The sequence below is a fragment of the Pleurodeles waltl genome, chromosome 12 (genome assembly GCF_031143425.1).
Source record: "Pleurodeles waltl isolate 20211129_DDA chromosome 12, aPleWal1.hap1.20221129, whole genome shotgun sequence".
NCBI classification, from domain to species: Eukaryota; Metazoa; Chordata; class Amphibia; order Caudata; family Salamandridae; genus Pleurodeles; species Pleurodeles waltl.
The window spans coordinates 593,302,784-593,320,950 of record NC_090451.1 but is presented as its reverse complement, the minus strand read 5'-3'; the positions used below and the strand labels follow the sequence as shown (position 1 = coordinate 593,320,950).

Here is an 18,167-nt window from a genome sequence, read left to right as displayed (position 1 = left end):
CCTCCTCGTACCCTGTTTAATCATTGATCCTCGTTATTGTTTTCTTATCCCAGTTATGTTATATTTCTGTTTCAGGGAGACTCAATTACTGATTGTATGCAATATAACTTATGAAACTGGATGTTCTTTTTGAACTAGCCTACTTATGACCATGATATATTATATTGTTACCTCCTACTGTTCTTCCCTGTACTGATAATCCCAATTAAAATAATGTTTCAAAAAACGAACAAAGATGTGATGCCCAAATGGAATAAATAGATCCTATGCATCTATTGTGAGGGCTGATAAAAATGAACGCAAGGTGTTGTGCAACTTGCTTAGATTCTGAGGCAGAGCAAGCAGCTATTATTGATTCATATTTGTCTGTGATGTGCTTAAAGACCTGACGGCTAGGGACATAACTGTTGGAGGGGTAAAACAACACAGAAGGTTTGATAGGGCTTGTTCGGCGGTCCATAGAAAGCTGTTAGCGACTGTAAAAAAGAAACCACGAAGTTGGGAGTAACTTCAAGAGTTGCAGTTCGTAGGAAGTGTGACATTAGAGAAAAAACCTGGCATGAGCTTATTTCTGTAGGGAAACTAAAGGATGATGGTGCGGTCTGGAAAAAGATCAATCTTTCATTCTGTAGTGAGCCTCGTCGTTCAAAGGTGGAGAGTTTGATTTCATCTGATAGTTGGTTTGCTCATTTCAACCAGCTCTATTCTCACAGTGAGTCCAACACTGAAGGATTGGAACACAAATGTGAACTGACAAAGAATTGTGCGCCTCTTAGTATCCCTTTTGAGATGGCTGAAATAGCTACTGTGTGATAGAAATGGGGTCTTTGGTTGGCAGTCAGTATGCACTCTGTCCAAGCAGTGACCCTCATTCTAGTCAGGGTAAGGTAGATACACACCTAGAATAACCTTTGCTCACCCTCTTGGTAGCTTGGCAAACCAGTCAGCCTTATCTCAGAGGCAATGTGTAAAGTAATTGTACCAACACACACAGTAACCCAGTGAAAACACCACAAAAGAGACACAAAACCAGTTTAGAAAATAGGTCAATATTTATCTGAATCAAACAAGACCAAAACGACAAAAATCCAACATACACAAGCCAAGATATGAATTTTTAAAATAAAAACAGTGTTACTCCATAGAAAACAATGGAAACTTTCTTTTACACAAAGTACCTGGTTTGCGTCAAAAATAAAGCCGCACAGGCAAGCGGACGCCGGAAAACTCAGCGATGCGTTGATTCCTTACTTGTAAGTGAGGCCGTGCATCGTTTCTTCTCCGGTTGGGTAGGCAATATGTCATTTTTTTCTCCCAGAAGAGAGTGATGCGTCAATTTCCTGACAGGGCACCTCAGATCTGCGCAGGTTCATGATTATTTTGACGCACAGCAACGATGTGTGAAAAATCCTATTGCACAGCGTTGGAAAACCGCGCAGTGTGGGGTTTGCGTTGTTTTCAGCAGCCGCATGTGGGTGTTGCGCCGTTTCTCCAGCGTTGATGCAGGTGGTGCATCAATTTTCCAGCCTCGATGGAGGTGGTGCTTCAATTTCAGCCACGGGCGGGTGGAGTGTAATTTTTACAGCCACGTGGTGGTGCACATTTTCCCTGCACGGCTACCTGTGCGTGCATTTCAGTACTTGTTCTGCCAGTTTTACCTTTCAAGGGCCCAGAGACTGGATAGGGCACCACACCTCTTGGCAGGCCAAGAATCTCTGCAGAGTCTAGGTGCTGACAGAGGAAGCCTTTGATAGCCCTGGGACTTCAAAAAAGGAGGCAAGCTCAATCCAAGCCCTTGGAAATTCTTGACAAGCAGAAATATGCCACAAAGTCCAGTCTTTGTCCTCTTTCAGGTAGAAGCAGCAGTAGAAGTAGAAACTGCAGGCCGACCCAGCAAAGCACAGTCACAGGCAAAGGGGCAGTACTCCTTATCCAGCTCTTCAGCTCTTCTCCATTGCAGAGGTTCCTCTTGGTTTCAGAAGTAATCTGAAAATCTGAGGTTTTGGGTCCACTACTTATATCCCTTTCTGCCTTTGAAGTAGGTACGCTTCAAAGGAAAGTCTCTGTTGTTTCTAAGACCCTGCCTTGCCCAGGCCTGGCTCCAGACTAACACCAGGGGGTTGGAGACTGCATTGTGTGATAGCAGGCACAGCTCCTTCAGGTGTAAGTGACCACTCCTCCCTCTACTCTAACCTTGATGACTCATCAGGATATGGAGGCTACACCCCAGCTCCCTTTGTGCCATTGTCTAGAGGGGGTTCACAAACAGCCCAACTGTCAGTCTGACCTAGACAGGGAATACACAAGCAGGCAGAGTCACAGAATGGTTTAAGCAAGAAAATGCCCACTTTCTAAAAGTGGCAATTTCAAACTGACAATTTAAAAAACAACTTTACCAAAAGATGTATGTTTAAATTGTGAGTTCAGAGACACCAAACACATTATTTTTTCGGCTCCCTAAGGGAAACTGCACTTAAAAGATATTTAAAGGCAGTCCCCATGTTAACCTATGAGAGAGATAGGCATCGCAACAGTGAAAACGGAATTTGGCAGTATTTGGCAGTTAGGACATATAAAACACAACAGTACATATCCCACCTTCAACATACACTACACCCTGCCCATGGGGCTACCTAGGGCCTACTTTAGGGGTGCATTACATGCATAAAAAGGGAAGGTTTGGGCCTGGCAAGTGGGTTCACTTGCCTGGTCGAATTGGCAGTTTAAAACTGCACACACAGACACTGCAGTGGCAGGTCTGAGCCATGTTTACAGGGCTACCCGTGTGGGTGGCACAATCAGTGTTGCAAGCCCACTAGTAGTATTTTATTTACAGGCCCTGGGTACCTCAAATGCACCTTAATAGGGACTTATCAGTAAATAAACTATGCCAATCATGGAAAAGCCACTTACACATACAATTTACACAGGGAGCTCCTGCACATTAGCACTGGTCGGCAGCGGTAAAGTGCCCAGAGTACCAAAAACAGCAAAAACTGAGTCCAGTACACAGTCAAAACATGGGAAGCAGAGGCAAAAAAAGACAGGGAAGACAACGCCAAGGATGCCAGGTCTAACATCTGTCCCCTCCAGCTGAAAGTGCAGAGAACTACCCAACCTCATGGAAGTTCTCATCACTAAGGCGAAGGAATCTGGACAGACCATCAGCATCCGTGTGTGTTTTACCGCAAGTGCGGTGTTCCACCATTAAGTCCATTCCCTGTAGGGAGATAATCCACCTCAACAGTTTTGGGTTCTCAACCCTCATGTGCATTAACCATCTCAGAGGCCTGTGCTCTGTCTGAACCCAGAAGTGAGTCCCAAACAAGTAGGATCTTAGCTTCTTCAGCGCCCAGACCACAGCAAAAGTTTCACGCTTAAATGCACTCCCCCTAAGTTCCTGTGGAAGTAACCTCCTACTAATGAAGGCTACAGGCTGGTTTAGGTCCTCTTCATTTAGCTGTGACAACACTGCTCCCACACCGTACTCTGAAGCATCAGTCTGCAAGAAAATTATTTAGAGAAGTCAGGTGCCTTCAGCATGGGTGCTGTGTGCATGACTGCCTTCAGGGCATCAAAAACTGTCTGGCAAGCCTCAGTCCAGATCACTTTATTTAGTTGTTTCTTGGAAGTTAACACTATTAAGGGAGCAACAATGGTGCCATACCCCTTAACAAACTTCCTATAGTAAACTGTGAGACCTAAAAAGGCTCTCCTCTCAGTCTGGGTCTTGGGAGGCTCCCAATCCAAAATAGTGTGTCAATCTTTGGCTATAGGGGTGCCACCTGGCACTGAGGTACCACCAGCACACGGACTGCCCCTGGCTCAGTAACCTTAGGCTCGCTATATAGGAGGCCATCCTCCCAATAAATCAGATGTGAACCAGACTCCTTGCCAGACGCCTGGTCTGCAGCCTGCTGCCGCAACTCCTCCAGAGTATGTCATGTTTTCTGTGCCTCACAGAATGCTTCCCTGGTGGGTCTCCTTTCCTGCTGCCACTGAGTCAGCTCAGAGTCCTCCCACAGTTCAGCCACCTGTTCCCCTGTAGGCTCAGGGGCATCCCCCTCAAGTTCAGCCTCCTCCCGGACAGTGGGAACTTCTGGAGCAGGTTTCCAGCACCTCTTGCCTCCTTCGGGCAGACACTTGGGCCATTCTTTCGGGCTCCATGGCCTTCTGTTCACCCTGACGGGCTGCCATTGACCGGGTGGACATACACACCCACCCACCCAGGCAGACCCAACATCTCCAATTGAGACCTGTGTTCCACCTCCTTCCAAGGGGAATCCTCCAAGTCATTGGCAAGCAGACAATCTACAGTCATGGTTAGACTCACAGCTAGCCTCAAGGAACCTAAGACACTGCCCCACTCAAAGGGAACCTGTGCCACTCTGCAGAGGCGCTCTGAGTTGCCTACCGCAACTACCTGGTGAAGTGCATGGGGAACTACCTGCTCCTCAGACAGCATGTGACTTCTCACCGTAGTCACGCTGGCTCCTGTGTCTCTCAGAGCCTCCACCCTCTGTCCATTGATGGTCACCCACTGCCTGTATTTCTTAGTGTTCTCACGCACAAGGGTCATCTGGACCATCTCACTGTCCCCTAATGAGACAAGTGTCATCTCAGTTGGCTCCCACCCACCTGGAACCAACTCCTCCCCAAAAGCTACACTGGCCAAGCCCTGTGACTGAGTACCAGTGGGTGGTGGATGTCTGCATCCCCTTGGGACATTTGGGATCCCCTCTCATGTGACCTACCTAATCACATGCAAAGCACTTGCGGGGACCTCTCTCTGTATGTTTCCACAGGGAGACCCATGGTTTCTTTTCAACTGGGGGCTGGTAACTAGGTTGGGGCCCTTTAGAGAACTCCCCCTGAAACCCTTACCCCCCTCCAACTTCGTCTGATGGGGACCCTGCCCACCCTTGGCATGGTCTCCCCCATACCTCTTCTGGACCCTGGTTCTTTCCCACCAGTCTGCTTCCTGAGCATGTTTTCTGGGATAAGTTAGATTGCTGTTAATTAGGTGCTAGTGCAGCACTGGAAAACAAAAACTGTACAAGTGCTCCCAAGAAATGAAGTTGTAAAGCCCCTCATAAGTTGTTACCTTACTGCCCTTCACCCAACCATCCAGTGACCTGCAAAAAGAGTCTACACACTCCAAACAAGTTTGGGAATCCCTTTTCTTTTAGGACCTAAACTATTCTGTACACTTCTCAGGAGTAAGACCATATCTGGTGATAGGGCGTCCTTCATGATGGATTAGGTGAGCCCCTGAGAATCTCCTAAGGATGTCAGAGTGTCCCTCCCGTCTACCTTAAAGCACTTCCACAGACCCACCCCTCAATGTGCTTCAGGGAACATGTTCACATGGAGAGCAGACTCATATCCCTTGAACCACAGATAGATGTCATCCTCCCTCTTGTAATTCTTCACCAGACCTTTAGGAATGTGTAACCTCCTCTCAGGCTACACTGAGGTACTGCTGCCACCATCTCTGCTAGTCTGGCTCCTTTGATCCAGCTCCCTTAAACTGAGCTCGTGAGCCAGGAGCATCTTTTTCTCCTCTATGACCAACCTTCTCTCTTCCATCTCCATTTTAAGCTTCTCTAAATCCAACTGGTGAACCCTCTCTGCCTGTCTGTCCTGCAACTCCTCAGGAGTCAGACCCTTAGATGATACACTGCTACCTGCCCTAGAGACCCTCCCCCAAGGCAGAACAGGTACATCCACTACATTATGAACACTCTGCACCTCTCCAACCTCAACCTCATCCTCCTCCTCTGGGTGCCCGCCAGCCTCCTTGGCTGCCACCCAGGCTCTCAATGCCATTTGCAGCTCCTCCTTCCTGGCGAAGCTCTTGATTAGGCAAGCAAGATCCTTACAAAACAGCTTCAGTTGAGCCACTGTATACTCCTCATGTTTCTCCAACTCGAATACAGCCTTAGTAGACACAGCTGGTGCATCCCCAGATTGAGGCCTGTTGCTAAGTTCACTCAAAAATGCAAAGTTCCAAAAGTAGTTCAGAGAGTTCCCAAGAGAAGTTCAAAAATACAAAAAAATAGAAGTAGAAAAAGTCCCAAAAGAGAAGAAGCAAGAACAAGTAGTATGTGGTCACCTAATGGTCTGCACATAAAATAGTAGTGTATACTTACTCAGTGTATGTCAAGTACAATTGCAAGTTCAGTCCTCTCCGCTGATCACCAATGTTAGAAATTCGGTCTCTGGGTGGCAGTCAGTTTGCACTCTGTCCTCACTCTAGTCAGGGCAAGGGAGATACTTACTTAAGATAACCCCTGCTGACCCCCTTGGTTGCTTGGCACAAACAGGCTTAACTCAAAGGCAATGTGTAAAGTATTTGTACCAAAACACACAGTAATTCAGTGAAAACACTATGAAAATGGACACCACACCAGTTTAAAAAAATAGGCAATATTTATCTAAATCAAACAAGATCAAAACGACAAAAATCCAACATACGTAAGTCAAGATATGAATTTTTAAAATAAAAAGAGTCTTACTCCATAGAAAACGATGGAAATGTTGTTTTTACATAAAGCAACTGGTTTGCGTAACAAATAAAGCTGCACGGGCTAGCGTGCGTCAGAAAAGTCAACAATGCTTTGATTCCTTACTCACAAATGAGGCCGTGCGTCATTTCTTCTCTGTTAGGTAGGCAATGTTTTATTTTTCTCTCCTGCAAGAGAGAGATGCACCGATTTCCGGACAGGGCACCTCAGACCCACCAGGTTCATGATGATTTTGACGCCCAGCAACGATGCGTGAAAAATCCGGCCGCACGGTTTTGGAAAACCGAGCTGCGTGGGGTTTGTGTCATTTTCAGCAGCTGCAACCAGGTGTTGTGTCGTTTCTCCAGCCACAATGCAGGTGATGCGTCGATTTCCCAGCCGTGATGCAGGTGGTGTGTCGATTTCAGCCAAGGGGCAGATGGCACATCGTTTTTACAGCCATGTTGTAGGTGATGCGTCATCATTTTCCCCGCACTGCTTCCTGTGGGTGCATTTCAGTCCTTGTTCTACCAGCTTCACCTTTCAGGGCCCAGAGACCTGTAGAGGGCACCACTTGGCAGGGCAGGAGTCTCAGCAGAGAGTCCAGGTGCTGACAGAGGAAGTCTTTGATGGCCCTGTGACTTCAAAACAGGAGGCAAGCTCAATCCAAGCTCTTGGAGATTCTTCACAAGCAGGAATATAACAAAAAGTCCAGTCTTTGTCCTCTTTGAGGTATAAACAGCAACTGCAGGACAACTCAGCAAAGCACAGTCACAGGCAAAGGGGCAGTTCTCCTCCTCCAGCTCTTCAGCTCTTCTCCTTGCCAAAGGTTTCTCTTGGTTCCAGAAGTAATCTGAAAATCTGGGGTTTTGGGTCCACTACTTATACCCCCCTTCTGCCTTTGAAGTATGCAAACTTCAAAGGAAAGTCTCTGTTGTTCACAAGATCCTGCCTTGCCCAGCCCTGGCTCCAGACTCACACCACGGGGTTGGAGACTGCATTGTGTGAGAGCAGGCACAGGCAATTCGGGTGTAGGTGACCACTCCTCCCTCCACTCTAGCCCCAATGGCTCATCAGGATATGCAGGCTACACCCCAGCTCTCTTTGTGTCACTCTAGAGGGGATTCACAAACAGCCCAACTGTCAGTATGCCCCAGACAGGGAACACATAAGCAGGTAGTGTCACAGAATTATTTAAGCAAGGAAATGCCCACTTTCTGAAAGTGGCATTTTCAAACTGACAATTTAAAAATCAACTTTACCAAAAGATGTATTTTAAATGGTGGGTTCAGAGGCACCAAACTCAATTTTTCTATCTGCTCCCAAAGGGAAACTGCACTTAAAAGATATTTAAAGGCAGCCCCCATGTTAACCTATGAGAGAAATAGGCCTTGCAACCGTGAAATCTGAATTTGGCAGTATTTCAGTAGTTAGGACATGTAAAACACATCAGTACATGTCCCACCTTTAACAGACAGTGCACCCTGTCCATGGGGCTACCTAGGGCCTACTTTAGGGGTGCCTTACATGTATAAAAAGGGAAGGTTTGGGCCTGGCAAGTGGGTACACTTTCCAGGTTGAATTGGCAGTTTACAACTGCACACACAGACACTGCAGTGACATGTCTGACCCATGGTAACAGGGCTAATTGTGTGGGTGGCGGAATCAGTGCTGCAGGCCCACTATTAGTATTTGATTTACAGGCCCTGGGCACTTCCAGTGCACTTTACAAGAAATTTACCAGTAAATCAAATATGCCAATCACGGAAAAGCCAATTACATCATACAATTTACACAGGGAGCACTTGCACTTCAGCACTGGTCAGCAGTGGTAAAGTGCACAGAGTACCAAAAACAGCAAAAACAGAGTCCAACACACAGTCAAAACATGGGAAGCACAGGCAAAAAAAGACAGGGGAGACCACGCCAAGGATGTCAGGTCTAACATACATTTTTTCTGAAGGTAAGGGTGGGTAGGTGGGTGTTCTTCTCTGATACGGCACCTGCCGCAGGTCCAGTGCTTCATGAGCAGTTCACTGCTGCATGGTTGAGGAACACACAGGCAGCTCCTGGGTCCAAGTCATGCTTAAATCCCAACTGCCTCACATATTGGCAGAATTTGTAATATATTAAAAGCGACTCTGAGTCCTGCGTCTATATTAGTCCCACACTCTATGAGTCCCACATTATAAATGCTGCCATACACATGTCTGTCTATCTAGGTTAGGTGGCATTGGTTTGGTTGGAAAGTTGCCATGAACAGTTTCTGAGTCACCTGATATCGGTATAGGAAATAGTGCCTGCCACAGACGCCCTAGCAGTTAGTAAGGCACCGAGACCTGACAATCTGTCAATTGACTTTATATAAAGTATTTAAACATATACTAGCGCCCTACTTTTAGAGGTATATGTAGAGGCACTAGAGGATGGTGTTCTGCCTCCAACACTGCTTGAAGCAGTAATTTCCGTACTTCCCATACCAAGCAGAGACCCACACGCTGCACATTCTACAGACCTCTTTCATTAATGATTTGTGATAATAAAATTCTGCCAAAGTTCTTGCAACCAGACTTTCCCTATTGCTCAACAAAACAGTCTCTCTGGTGCAGGCCAGCTTTGTACCTCACCAATCCACTTCCATCAGTCTTCACATGATGTTTCACATGCTGCATCGACTAAAGCAGGAGGTGGAAGCAGCAGTGCTACTATTGGATGCTGAGAAGGCATTTGACTCCCTGGAGAGGCCATTTCTTATTGAGGTGCACTGGCTCTTTGATGTCCCGAAGGATTCCAGGCCCTTATCCAGCTGCTTTATATCAACCCCATTGCCAGGGGTACAGTAAACTGTCTTTAATCTGTGCCATTTCCAAATCATAGGTGCCCCTGGCAGGGATATCCCCTCTATTATTCGTACTAGCTATGGATCCCTTGGTCCGTCACATCCAGGAGATACAGCTACACAGAAGTGTGTCCTTTTACTCTGGTGCACTTGTACTAGCAATGTATGCAAATGACATCTTGCTTTTTGTCAGGCTTGCAAGCAGTAATATATTCCAACTAATCAGCGAAATTATTCAATATGGGCAATATTCTGGTGTCACTATCAATTGGGACAAGACAGATATATTCCCACTAATTAATGGCACGAGACCCTGCCCCTAAACTTCCCAGTTAGGTGTGTCAAATACTTGGTTACATACCTGGGAATTATCCTGCACAGAGAGGTGTAATCCATCATTCAGATAAATTATGGTCCAGCCACTGACACCCGGCAATGTCAACATGACACCTTGGCTAAAGTCCCATTGTCCTTGGGAGGCAGAGTGGCATTGTTAAAAATAGTGGTTTTACCTACATTTCTGTACTTATTTCAGAATATCTCCTTTCCCTTTAACAGGATTTTTTTCTGTACACTTAAGTCTTTACTAATTTCTTTTATTTGGGCTGAGGGTAACAGTAGGACCGGTTGGGACACATTGACTCTCCCATATGACCATGGGGGCAGTACTTAATTTCTCAATAAAAATGTGCCGGTGACCAAAGCCCTCCTCTTAAAAACGCAGCTGCTGCAGTTAAATGTGCGAACACAGAATACTGAGGCAGCAAAATCCTGAAGCCATCTCGGGCCTCTTCAGTGCATTTACAGCAGCCACTCTCTGCCCCCTCAGCTCACTCTTACAGCTTTCTGCTTTCTCCCACTGTGACACTTTTTTGTTTTTGTCTTTCTCCGTCTTTCCCATATGTGTCTTTTGCTCGCAGTAAATGCTTGAGGCACAAAAATAAGTGCTGGCCCTCAAAAATAAATGCCCGTGCTCTGCACTGGAAACAACAAGCACAAATTAAGCACTGCATGGGGGGGTTGTGGTTCACGATTTTGAGTTATACTATTACACAGCACAGTGTTTCTATGCAACTTATTGGTACCATCCGGATGAACGCTTCCCCTAATTGAAACTTGAAAGGGAACAGGTAGATGGCGTGCCCTTGGCTTCTCCCCAAGATACAGCCAAGACGCCAAAGAAAAGGGCTGTGCAAATGACCCTTCATAAAGTGGCCCTATTTGACCCAGGCCACCTAGTCATAGAGGAACAGTTTCTTACACTGCCATATTTTCAGACCAGTAGAACCTTCTACAGCCCTGGTTATTTTTATATTTGCAGGACTCCATAACACATGCCAGGAAAAGATCCCAGGTTATCCAGATGAGCCACCAGATTTCCCTCCCCTAAGACAATAACCTCCTCCGATATGATGAAATGGGTATCCTGATTATATGCTAGTGTGTCACAGTATCGAGTAAGTGAATCTATGCCTAGGCACACCCTTAACTGATATACAATGGCTATACTGCTGTGCATAGACGGGCCGAATAGCCGTAAACTATCAACACAAGCTTTTGCACTTAAGGTACTTACAGGACACCAGCACTTTATAGATCCATCCCCTCCTATAATTCTATGGGCTGTAGCAAGGAACGGGCAGGCCTTCTACATTTAGTATGGGATTGTCCTTTTTTCAGTCCTATTTGGAAGCAATTTTAGTGCTACTTGTTCGCATGACAGACCATCACATGTCATCCCCGCCGCTGTGATGCTATCAGGATATGTTAAAGCCATTCTAAGACGCATAAGATGCTTTATATCAATGGCCCTACTCCTGGCCAAATGCAGGGTCGCAATGTATTGGGGTAGCCGTTACATCCCCAAAGTGGCTGAAAGACCTCATAGTCTTAAACGTCTGAATAGAAACCTATGAATGAATGCTTTCGGTGACCTCGATGAGAAATACTCCTAAGTTTAGACATCTGTGTATTTGGTTCTGAGTACTACCTGAGAGAGATGCAACTGCTTTCCTGCTTTCCCCGGGAGATCTGTAGCTGTTGACTTGAGATAGAAAGAAGCAGAGCAGCTGTTAAGCAGAGGAACTTATTGTACTATGTGCTGTGTTGCTCTACACGGACGACAATGTCTATAAATGTAATTATACCACGATGTGAACTACTGTAATGCTGTTTACCGTGGCTGACACTTTCAGATCACCTATTCAGATTTTGATAATGTACTAGATGTACTGCATTGTCTGTCTTTAAACTCATTTCTTTTAAATCCCCACTGCCTCAGCGCCCTCTGATGACATCACTCCCTCGCAAGAACTCTGCCAGTAATGACCCCTAACCGCTTCTGCCTGTGGAGCGGCTCATGATGACCACCTGCATGTCCAGGGTACGCCAGCCCAGAATGACCTTAATTTAGAGTCCAAACCTCAATGTAGTCGAATTTGTATTCAACAATATCAGTGGCGTGGTTGAGTACAAAAAGTACTAAAGTACAAGAAAACAACATTAACACTTACAATTCGAGAAATATCAGAGTATAAAGTGGCCACAGAAACTATAAGGCGACCAGGCGAATTAGGGTACAAAGAGAGTGGGCAGATACAGATTAGGTGAAATGGCCACAAACTAGTTGGGGAGGTATAGAGTGCTTTGGTACAGTTTGGCTGAAGGAAGGGTCTGGGTGGCAGGCCCCAAGTGGATGAGAGGTGGGGTGCAGTAATGTGCATAGTGGTTGAAGAAGCATCGCGTGGATGGGACACAGAACGGAAGGAGCAGATAGAGGGTGATAGGGAGCAGAAAGCTGGCGAAGGTACACAGAAGATTAATGACACAAATCCTGAGGTGTGAGAGCTGGTGAGGGAACATTACTGAGGAAAAACAGACTGGATGAAGTAACAGAGTGGGTGAGAGAGGGAGAAGGCACAAAGGGTGAAGAATGCCAGAGTGGGTGTAGGGAACAGTGTACTTGCTCACCCAAAGTGTGTCCTCTCATGGATAGGGTCATGAGGCTTAGAGTACACAAGAGGCACAAAGTGGTTATCACCTGGATCAGATCCACTCGAGGGAAGACTAAGAGAGATGGAGAAAGAAGTGATAAGGAAATGAGATAATGACGGAAATGGAAGCGAGTGCGAGGATGAAAATAGAAAGTGCAAGCCCAAGTTTATTATGAAATGTCCATAAATGTCACAAATCTGCCACCAAAATCCAGAAATGCAAACGCATTTCAATATAAATGTTTGTTTAGTAATTCCCTTCTAAAGGAATGACATGACAACTGTCAATATGAAAGTTGATATGATATTCGGTGCAAAACGGAATGATAAGCACTGACATTAAATGTGATTCAATTACACTGTGGAAAGATATAGTAGCAATTGGAAATACTACACCATAGTCAGCAAACAGGAGCCTTCCTGTGAAATATTAGCATTATCATTATTATTCCCTCAATTTCGAAAATGTAAACATGACCCAGATTCCTACCTCAGTTCCTTGACAATGTGAAGATTGGGTCTGAGTTTTTCCAGTCCTTCCGTCTGGATACGACATGAATCCAAGTCAAGGATTTCTAGCTCTCTACAGCACTTCAAGATGTATGAGAGAATGGTGCAGTCCACTGGTGTAAGGTAGAAATGACAAAACAGAAGTGACGATCCTTGACCCACTTTCTCACGCACAAGTGTGCTATTTCGAGACTCAAAAAGGTAAGTAAACAGGTTCAGGAAGGTTCTCTTGTCATTGGCATTCCTCGCTATCTCTAGATCATTTGCAACCTTCTCACCCAACCAGGCAATTACTTCTGAGGTTGTTTCTGCTGAAAATTTCCCCAGGTAATCCTTCAGAACTGACCTGCTTGGCTGATGGGACAATCCAGCTAAGAAGCGAATGAATATATCGTATTGACCATCAGTGCAGCTGCTGATCCTCTCAGTTAACTTCTTAAATTTGTCATCTGAATGATCAATGTAATATGAAAGTGCGGCCAAAAACTCCTGAATGGTGAGATGAAGGAATTCATGGGTCATTTTAGAATCATTTGATATATTTTCCAGCATAAAACATGACATTATTTTACCAAGTGTCACATGGAATGTATTTAAGTCTTCATCGTGGAATATAAATATTTGATTTTTGATTCCATGGTCAGCAAGACGTCCAATCTGTGTTATTTCTTCCCTGGTAGTTTTTGTCGGATTACTGTGATTCATCAAAATGTTGGAAATAAAGTACACAAAAAGCTGAGTCACAGTTTTAGGGGGATCAGAAGGACATCCAGACGTTTGGGTAAAACAGGACCTTAATGCAGTGCAAGTGATCCAGCAGTAAGAAGGGTTATAGCAGAGCGTGTACAGAACGTCCGTATCCTTTACATAATTGAAGACTGCCCGTGACGTATCCTCGCTATCATAAAACCTGAGAAAGTAATGTTCCCTTTCCTTATTAAGGAAACCAATAATCTCAGCTGCTCGGTGGAACAATCCAGCTTCAAGTTTTTTTAAATTCCTGGGACGACTGGTCACCAGCACAAAGGATCCCTTCAGCAGAGTTTGCCTCACGAGGCTTGCTACGATTATTGGAATAGTCCTCATGTCTGATGGACTGTTACACAGATGATTGGCGCTAATGCCGAGGTCTACCGGCTGTTTACTTTCATCCAAGCCATCAAAAATAAAAAGCAGTTTTTGTGGGTCCTCCAAGATCTTCTGAAGACCATCACGAAGGTAAGGGTATTCATGAAGGAGGAGCTGCTCTATGCTTAGTTCTTGATGCTTGTTTACTTCGCGCATTTTAAAGAGGAAAACAAAGGCAAATTTCTGGTAGTGTTTCTTCTCAACCCAGTCAAAGACAAACTTTTGCACAAGAGTAGTCTTCCCAACACCTGCCACCCCTGTCACTATCACAGAGTTGGGCATACGGTGGGACCGGTAGCACCACCGGAAGAGGCGGTTGGGCGTGATGCGCTCGAGCCCCATCTGCAGTTTTTGCTTGACATGATGCTCGTGAAGCTCCCCAGCTTCGAGCATCTCATGGCGAGCTCGGTTTCTGTACTGACGCTCTGAAATCACAACCAACTCTACATAGCGTCCTGAGATGGGGAACTTGTGGGGGTGCTGAGAACTTCCCGGTGCCATATATTCACTGAGAACTGATGTTTTTCCATATAAGTTATCCCTGTGCGACGCCTGCAAAACTGTGAAACGTAAAACGAGAATTAGTATCTGTCGTCATTAAACATGTCAGATACACAGCATATGAGATACAATATGATGCAGAGGTTAAGTCGGGTTCAAATTCCTGTCACTAACCACCTGGTTGAGTAACCCTGCAGAATATCAACTTGATCATTCCCCGTGCATCTCTTAATGGCCTAAATGCCCCACAGTGGGGTAGACATATCTCCAGGACAGTGAACGAGGTCTAAGCTATGCACAGTTGTACTGATGAAGACATTTGCCACGTGTGGATAGTTCAACATCTTACAATACAGTAAACAGTCATCTCTTATAACATAGGAAGTGATAAATAGGCAGGAGTAGTTCGCCTGGCTAAAATGCCAATTACTGTGTATATTTTCGCTATAAAGATGCTCCACCACTGCTGGCACTCGTTCAAAGTTCCTGCTCATTTACGAAACAGTGAAACAAGAATTAGATTATGTGTCAAGGCTAGGTTCTCTTACAGAGCTTATTTTAAGTCCTTTCCTGCAGGACCAGTAAGGATTTAAAGGCACGCTCTACAAGTAATGTTTTCTTATTTTATTTTGGATCCATCAGCATATTAGATACCGTTTCCAATCTCTCCCAGGATAGGTTTTCATTTAATGTTATCAGTTACAGTTTTAATGTCCCATTATTTGTGATGTGATGCTGTAAAGTTGACTTATGAATTGGCCTCTTCCATTTGTTAAACTGAGATTAAACTTACATCCCATTGCTTGCTATTCGTGAGAACGTGCGGTTCTTTATTGGTGACTCTTTCACTCTATTTTCTATTACTTCTGTCGCGATCCCTCGTGTTTTTATTTTGGTCAACAGGCCTTGTTGAGCAAATGTTGCACGGCACTTGCGTGACCCCGGGCTGCAACTGTATCTTTCCAAATGTCAGACTTCGAGAAGTGGGGGAAAGCAAGGTTAGACTAGTGTGTTACAGCAGGATACCTTTCACACAGGGAGGGGGTTCTTCCTTTGCATATAGACAGATTTCAAATATGAGTACTATGTTGCACACCAGGAGCCGTTCCTTTCTCAGCCCTTTCTCCTCTAAGACTCCCGATAGCCTCTAAGGAAATTCGCACACAGTCAGACAATTCAAAAAAGGCAGAGTTCCAGAAGACAGGCCATACATAACTCACCTCCCTTTTATAAGAAAGCAAGAGAGTCCACTCCCACCCAACCTCCCAATACCTTACACCCAAACTACCTTAATGTACCAAGCACTACAAAACACGTTGGCACACTACACGCATTACAATATGCAACTAACCACCCAGTCTAGACACACACACACTAAAGAAATCCCACTACAATGCAAGCCGAATAAAAAAAGAGGTGTAAAGCCAAGAACACATCTGACACAGTCAAACACATACTATCATTGATGTCACCAAGAATACTTGGGGTAGACATACACACACAAGCAAAAAATTAAAACAGCCCAGGCGGATCACAATGGACACATCTCATTATGCATGCTAGCATGAAGACAGTCCTAAAGCCTCCGTGCCATCACCCTAATGAAAGTGTGTGAAAACCCTAGAGTCTCCCAACCTACTGCCACTTCATACAATGGAATCACTCTTAAAATAAATTCTGCCATGTCACCACACTGTTACAGAGAAATTACGCAGTAAAGGAGGTCATCCAACCTACCACAACACATTACAGAGTAATTATGTAGCAAAATGGAGGAGACCAACCAGACACTATTGCCTTATTCTGGAATCGCCGGACATATAACGTAAGGTACCAGTAAAGGCAGAAGAATTCAATGTGCAATCACTTTCTTAAAGTGGAATTACAACAGAAATGCCATAGAACCCCAAAAGTACAACACTCTAAAAGCCTTTTACAATGGAGTTACAGAACTGTGGCAGAGGGCTGACAGAGTTGAGGGTTGGGTGGTACCCAAATACATCATTCCTTTCTAGCCTCCATGCACATCGAGTATAGACGAACATTGGTCATGGCATGTGGCATAAAACCAAATCATTGTGTAGCCCACGACCTACAACTGACACCAAAAATGTCACAAACATATCAGTTAGCAAAACTGAGAACAGACCCTTCCAGCGCCAGTCAAATTGTGTTACACAGAATATGATACAAACAGGAAAGGAAAACATACAACACATCAGGTATTGCAACCTGAGATTGCAGCATGTAACTTCGCACTGTGCAATCCATTTCACATAAATTGCATCTATTTAGCACTACACAAGTCACTAAAGTGCAAAATGTCAAAAACATTTGCCCATTTCAGCAGCGCCACACAATTCTGCTCACATAAACAAACGCAGAAATCTACACGCAACTTCTAAAGATCATTTGTAAACCCTCTAACTAATCTAGGAATTTGGATGCTAAAACGATAAACCTTGACCTAGAACAAATAAAACACCTACCACAACACCGATGTGAATCTCCTTGCATAGAAAAGTAATATGAAAGTGAAGTGTGAGAATTTTTTTTCAAAGATAACAGCACCCTTTCTTTAAAGATATCAAGGAGTTTGTGCTTTAGAAAGAATAACCTCCCTGAGCTGTCTATCTTAATTTTAGTCCTTTTTGTAGTCTGGCTTAACAGTGCAGCTGTCCCCAGACAATTATATGTGAACATCACCAGAGAGGGTCTTTGGCTCCGCCCACATGCAGGGAGGCACGAGTACATGTTTTGATTAGGGAGACGTTTTGTGCTTCCACAAAAAAGTGCTCGCCCTACCTGCAGCTTTGATCATTTTGTTTATTTATCCAGCTGTCTAGTTTGTTGTGTTTCTCTTTCTCTGGCAGCAGCACAGACAGCAGGAGGGCAGTCATTAACCTAGAGGGATGTCAGGTCTCGCCTGCAAGTAAAATTGTCACCTGGCATTTTGACCTGCACCAAAATTACTCTACCGTTCGTTGCTTTTTACACAAATACATATTAATTCCCATGCTATTTCTTGTAATGCTACACACTGACACATACAATTCCTTCAAAGCCATATCTATCGGCACTGCAAATGCTTGTTTAATTTTGAACATCTCCACAGTAATGCTGAAACCTCTCAGTCTAATTTTTCCTCTGCACAACTGTGTAGAACAAACTCATAGTATCTGCTTTTCTACCAATAGCCCAATATTATAATCTGGCTTGTCAGACACTTTCGTGAGAATGGCCAGGAGAGGGGCTTTGGGTCTGCTCACATGTTGGGAGCCAGGAGTACATGTCTTGATTGGGCAGATGTTTTAGCTTCTACAAACAACAGTGCTTGCCCTCCACATACCAGTGATCACTTTATTTATTTTTCCAGCAGGCTGAGCTTCAACTTTCAGGGGAACACACATGACATTGTAATGCTATTAAATTGTCTCAGATAAGTAGATAATTTACAGTGTTTTCTCTGGCGGCAGCACAGATTGGAGGAGAACAGTCATTAACTTACATGGCTCATTAGGTCTGGCCTGACAGTGTAAATGTCACCAGAACTTTTAACCTAAGCTAATTTTATTGTCTGCTTCCACACAAATACATATCCATCCCCATGACTTCTACCTGTAATGCTTCACATTACCATACATTCCTATAGAGCCAGACCTTGTGACATTACCAGTGATTGTTTTCAGC

At 44.7% G+C, this 18,167-nt stretch overlaps 1 protein-coding gene across 4 annotated transcripts in view; it reads right to left on the bottom strand.

The window, feature by feature from the left end:
• LOC138268282 (NACHT, LRR and PYD domains-containing protein 12-like) overlaps positions 1–18,167 on the bottom strand; it is a 368,481-nt gene that overhangs the window by 175,476 nt on the left and 174,838 nt on the right. For all 4 annotated transcript variants that reach the window (XM_069217780.1, XM_069217777.1, XM_069217778.1 and 1 more), the window contains one exon: positions 12,829–14,536. In XM_069217780.1, coding sequence (XP_069073881.1) covers positions 12,829–14,536 — 1,708 coding nt within the window. The remainder of the gene's footprint in view (positions 1–12,828; positions 14,537–18,167) is intronic.